Here is a 6283-nt window from a genome sequence, read left to right as displayed (position 1 = left end):
TCTTAAGCTTTTCCGTGAGAATGTGGGTGCGGGTGTGCTTGTGCGAGCGTGTGTGTGTTTGCGTGCGTGTGTGTGTTTGCGTGCGTGCGTGTACGTGGTTACGTACTTACGTGCGTATTTGATTGCGGTTCTGCGTGTAATAACTAAAACGCCGAGGGTGTGCTAACGTGCAAGAGCATTCACGCCATAAATTATTTCCAAGAATGCAAAATCATATTTTGAATGAATCAATGTATATCGTGACGCAATGCCGACGTCGGCCAGACAAAGGGACGGTCTTAATTATACATTTACGTTATAGATTTCAAAACGTCGCACTCGTACGTCGTTACCATTGTATGTCCTAATCCACTGTAATCTGGTTTAGAAAATCAATAAAATTGGATTCCTCAGCACAAAATTGTTTAGTAAATCTATTTACATACGATTGAATTTATTCTCCACGTGTATCACGATGTACTCTCGCATGTGCATCTAGTTATTCCACGACAACACTCAAAATAATTTGTCTGCTAGAAGTGGAACTACAATCAATGTTAAGCAAGCTAGATCGTATTTAAAAAATAGTAGATCCTTCCAATTAACGCAGCGTGGCACCTTTCCGCGATGGCACAGAGAGCACATGATGGGAATTAAATATTGTTGTATAGATATGTCACGCGACACACACGTACACAAACACACGCGCTCTCTCTCTCTCTCTCTCTCTCTTTTTTTCTTTCTCTCTCTCTCTCTCTCTCATGATAGGTGAATCAGCCAGGCGCACTGCTAAGCCAATGTCATTACTCGTCACATGTTGTGTTCTTGTAAGCCGAGCCCGCACTGATGGAGAGTCGATGTTCACAAGTGCAATAAGTTATCGCCAAGAGAAAAACGGTTTTAGTTGCATGAAGAGAACTCATAACAGCTGCTGTGTGACTCTCACTGAAATGCTTTCCTTAGTTAAATGCTGTTTCTACATGTATATATATATATTTTAATATCGTTTGATAACGTTTCAGTTAACAAACGCTTGACAATAAGTGAAGCGGTAAATTGGTAATTCGGTAGGAATACAGGATGAGTCATCTATATTCACTAACAACCCCACGGCTAATTTTAATTGCAAACCGGCTAACTAAGTGACGGTGCGATAGCTTTCATGAACGCACGAACGAGCGGATGCACACACACACAGACACACACACACACACACACACACACACACACACACACACACACACACACACACACACACACACACACACACACACACACACACACACACACACACACACACACACACACACACACATATAGGCTATATATGTGTAGTTGGAACCTATAGGCCATGCCCAATAATAATTCCCATCCTGGTTGCTGTTGATTACAGACACGTACCGCCCGTATGGTCTACCATACAGAAGTCTACCGCTGTCACCTGATTCTCACCACGACCACCAGAGTGCGTCTGCCACGCTACGCGCCCACGCCGCGTTTCATACACGAGATGGCAGCGCCCCCTGCAACCACACAGCACAGCTGAAAGAGGGTGCCACTGAGCCAAAGCCAGGACGAACAAAGTCGGAGGAGCCGCAACCCAGTTGTGAGCGAAAGAGAAAGCCATCACGAGGGCGCGCCACCGATCAGGAGAAACGCAGGCCTCACACAGTGGCACCTGGTGGTGACAGCATGACGCTAATCCAACAGGAAGTAGATGATAGGAAGGGGACCTGGCAGGGGCTAGGCAACCTCATGAAGGGGACCTGGCAAGGGAAAGGGAGCGTCACACAAGACACGAGACAGGGTACAGGTGACATCAGTAATGAGACCCGGCAGGGCGAACGCGAAGCTGTGAGAGAGACCTGGCAGGGGGAAGGGGAAGACGTGAAGGAAATCTCTTCGAAGGAAGGTGTCATTGTGGAGCTCCAATGGGGAGAACGGGACCTGAGTAATGAGGTCCAGCAAGAAGAACCGGATCTTGTTAAGGAGACCCGGCAGGGGAAAGGGGAGGTCAGTAAAGAGAATAGTCCTAGTCCTAGCCCTGGTACAGCACAAAGCCATGGTGCAGCACACAGCCCCGGTGCAGCACAGAGCCCTGGTGCAGCACACAGCCCTAGTGCAGCACAGAGCCCTGGTGCAGCACACAGCTGTGGTACAGCACACAGCCCTAGTGCAGCATACAGCCCCAGTGCAGCACACAGCCACAGTGCAGCACACAGCCCTAGTGCAGCACAAGGCTCTAGTGCAGCACACAGCCACAGTGCAGCACACAGCCCCGGTGTAGCACACAGCGCTGGTGCAGCACACAGTCCCATTACAAACACTAGTCACAGGGAATTGACACCAGGTGGCGCTAGCTTTATTATAGCCAGCAAACAAGAGGAACAGGTGTCACTGGACCACACACAGAGTGGCTCCCCCTCAGTAACAAGTGGCTCCCCCTCAATGACGATTGGCTCGCCCTCAATAACAAGTGACATCCCATCAGTAATGAGTGGCGCTCCCTCAGTAGTGAGTGGCACCCCCTCAGTAGTGAGTGGCACCCCCTTATTAACAAGTGGTACCCCAACAGAAATGAGTGGTGCTGCCTCAGTAGAGAGTGGCGCCCCCTCAGTAGGAACGAGAGTTGGAATCAACAATGGTGTCATGAGAGGCTGTGATGATAGCGCCCTCACAGGGCTGCGAATTGGACTGAGTGCATGCAACAAAAGAGCGTCTGCCAAGTTTGAGACTGTGATAAATGGTGACGCGGCTGTGGATGCAATGAAGAAAGGCAGCAGTATCTCCATACCAACTGGTAACGGGACAATCACTATCGCAAGCTCTGATGATGCGGTTGCCATGGCGACGTGCTCGCCCAGTGCACGGACTATGGTGACACTGTCAGACTGTGATGATCTATTTACTGCTGCCTCTCAATCAGCAACAAGTAAGTGATGCACCCATCTGTTTATCCACTGTATTTGCGGACATGCTTGCGTGCGTGAAAGCATAAAAGCATAGCGTGAATATGAGATAAAATTCCGCACGCACGTGAGCTATTTTGATAATTTAAATTACGGAAATTAAAGCTAAACGAAATTGCTAATATTGGTTTAATTTCGTTAAATTAGCTATTAAGATAGGCTATGAGTAGAATGATCAATATTCCCTACAGACGTTTAACATCAGACCCCGCCGAGTCGCGCGTTTTATCAAATGGAAGCCTTTGGAATCGACAAATTTACATGATTTGGGAGATTAAATTATTAGCAGCGTTATATATATTTGAGCTAAAACCCGGTTCAACGGCTTCAATGTGGCGCAGGGTGGTTTTATGTAGTTACACAAAGATCCACCCAGCCAAGGTTAAAGCTAGAATGGCTAGCTTTATTCTCTATCGCGCGTGCCATCTCTTGCTGGTTTATGTTTATCCAGTGCTGCTGGTCTCTCTGTGTGTCACAGTTAGGTGGCTATTACTAGTGAATCAGAGAACACGGGCTTAGAAGATATAAATATTAGACGTACTGCTATGGATAGTTGATGTCTGTGTGAGGCACACGTTTTCATAATTTTCACATAATTTTCACATAGATCATTTTTACAACATCAGAGATTGCTAGCAGGGACGTGGGTTGTGACGTGTCGTGACGTGTCGTGACGTGGGCGTGACGTAATACGGCTTCTTGTCGGAGTTTCTGCGGTGACGTACATAGCGGTCTCGCTCGCGACATTGTGTTATGAACGTGTATGAAATTTCTAACATTTTCCCATAATACAAATGCTCGCAGTTACTCCATTATTTACCAATTCCGTGCGAAATAGAAACAGCGAGCCAACAAGCTTGCTGCCAGCTGAATAAGCGTGCGTGCGTGTGTGTGCGTGAGTGAGCGTGTGTGCGTGAGTGAGTGTGTGTGCGTGAGTGCGTGCGTGCGTGCGTGCGTGCGTGTGTGTGCGTGAGTGCGTGTGTGTGCGTGAGTGAGTGCGTCCGTGCGTGCGTGCGTGCGTGCGTGCGTGAATGTGCTAGGCAGCTAGGATATCCTGAGTTATTGCAGCATATTGAATCATAGTCGCCAGCAGGCGCGAGTAAAGCCGCTAAGCTGTTTAATCATCTATAATTAATATCGACATTGTTTGTGACAAAGCCCCGTCTGCTATCGTTAGATTAGTTTTGTGTGCTTAAAAGCGCTGCATTCTGCCATCGCTGGTGATGTATGGCTGAGACATGCCGCTAGAACAACGCCTAGCAGCAACAACAGCTGCTGCTGCTGCTACTGCTACTGCTGCTACTGCTGCTACTACTACTACTGCTGCTACTACTACTGCTGCTGCTGCTGCTACTGCTGCTACTACTACTGCTGCTGGTGCTGCTACTGCTGCTGCTGCTGCTGCTGCTGCTACTGCTGCTGCTACTGCTACTGCTGCTACTACTGCTACTACTACTGTTGCTACTGCTGCTGCTACTGCTGCTACTACTGCTACTACTACTGTTGCTACTGCTGCTGCTACTGCTGCTACTGGTTCCACTACTGCTGCTGGGTGTACTTCGTGATGTATATATATAGTAGTAGGCAGATGTGCACTTGATATTTAGGCGGCGAATGTTTAGTCACAGTTATTGTAGACACATATTGCAAACTATGTATCGTTCATGAGGTATGTGATTATACACTAACCCGCACGCACGCACGCACGCACGTTGAGCCGGTGCTACCGTCATGCAGCCACAGTGAGCCGGTGCTACCGTCATGCAGCCACAGTGAGGCGGTGGTACCACCGTGCAGCCACAGTGAGGCAGTGGTACCACCGTGCAGCCACAGCGAGGCAGTGGTACCACCGTGCAGCCACAGTGAGGTGGGGGTGCCACCGTGCAGCCACAGTGAGGTGGGGGTACCACCGTGCAGCCACAGCGAGGCAGTGGTACCACCGTGCAGCCACAGTGAGGTGGTGGAGCCACCGTGCACCCATCGTGAGGTGGGGGTGCCACCGTGCACCCATCGTGAGGTGGGGGTGCCACTGTGCAGCCACAGCAAAGGCAACCGCGTGTTTGCTACAACGTACGTTCCTGCATTCGATGAAGGGACGGTCATCAAGCAGGACCACGAGGGGGCGCTACTGTCCAGTGTTGATACTAGTCAGCGGGAGACTGCGGTCAAGGTAAAGATGGAGGCTGGAGAGATGGTACAGCGACAGCGGCGGCCGGCCAGTGATGATGCCATCCACATTAAGAAGGAGACCTTGGGTGTGGGCACTGCTCACCTATCGTGCCCGATCTCACAGCAAACGCCGTCGTCATCACTAAAGTCACATGCCAAGGGAAAGGCACTGTCTGGCGAGAAGACGCCGACGAAGGAGTTAAAGCACATCATCCACCAGAGAGCGCCGGTGAAGGTGAAACTGTCGCCGTCGCCCCCGCGGCATGCTGGGATGGGCGCCGTCGTGGGCGGGGATGCTGGGTCGTGTAAGAGGGAGACGAGTGTGAGAGAGAAGGTAGAGACATACACGACTGGAGGAAAACATCCGGATTATTACCCTCATACCCTGCCAGCATCCATGAGCAGGTTAGTGTGTGATAGAGTCTGGTATATAGCAGGTTATGTACTGGTTCTGCTATGATGTACTGTTGTAGAATGATATAGTCTGATATCTTATGATGGTCTGGTGTAGGATGATGAGGTGCCAAGTAGCACAGTGTATTGTTATGTAGCATTATAATCTGTTGTAGGAAGATGTGAATAGTGATTTAAACTGTAATATGTAATGCGGGGTTTGTGTTTGCAGGTATGTGCCTCAGGCGTACGTGGGAGGCTCACCCTTATACCTGACAGAGAATCTTAAAAAGGAGGCTGTGGTGAAGGAAGGTCATGCAGGGAGCAGCTGCGGTAATGGCACGTCCGATGCCCTGCCGCCACGCCGACATGACAATTCCCAGCTCAGCTCTAGTCAGTCAACAGGTGGCGCCACAAACAAAGATGGCACTGCTACACTGTCATCTACGCTCAGCCAGACTCAAGGTATTATCAGTGTGATTGCTAGTGTGACTAGTGTTGCTGGTGTTGCTGGTGTTGCTAGTGTTGCTGGTGTTGCTAGTGTTGCTAGTGTTGCTGGTGTTGCTAGTGTTGCTGGTGTTGCTGGTGTTGCTAGTGTTGCTGGTGTTGCTGGTGTTGCTGGTGTTGATAGTGTTGCTGGTGTTGCTGGTGTTGCTAGTATTGCTGGTGTTGCTAGTGTTGCTAATGTTGCTGGTGTTGCTAGTGTTGCTGGTGTTGCTAGTGTTGCTGGTGTTGCTGGTGTTGCTAGTGTTGCTAGTGTTGCTGGTGTTGCT

The 6283-nt window shown here is 49.7% G+C and overlaps 1 protein-coding gene across 1 annotated transcript in view; it reads left to right on the top strand.

The window, feature by feature from the left end:
• The first annotated feature begins 5411 nt into the window (after positions 1 to 5411).
• Positions 5412 to 6283, top strand: part of LOC106811133 — a 7644-nt gene continuing 6772 nt past the window's right edge. The window contains exons 1-2 of the mRNA XM_014814675.1: positions 5412 to 5522; positions 5743 to 5975. Of these exons, the coding sequence (XP_014670161.1) occupies positions 5515 to 5522; positions 5743 to 5975 (241 nt within the window). The 5' untranslated portion in view covers positions 5412 to 5514. The remainder of the gene's footprint in view (positions 5523 to 5742; positions 5976 to 6283) is intronic.

Source organism: Priapulus caudatus, unplaced genomic scaffold (assembly GCF_000485595.1).
Source record: "Priapulus caudatus unplaced genomic scaffold, Priapulus_caudatus-5.0.1 Scaffold507, whole genome shotgun sequence".
Lineage (NCBI taxonomy): Eukaryota > Metazoa > Priapulida > Priapulimorpha > Priapulimorphida > Priapulidae > Priapulus > Priapulus caudatus.
This window is presented reverse-complemented; position numbering and strand designations above follow the sequence as displayed.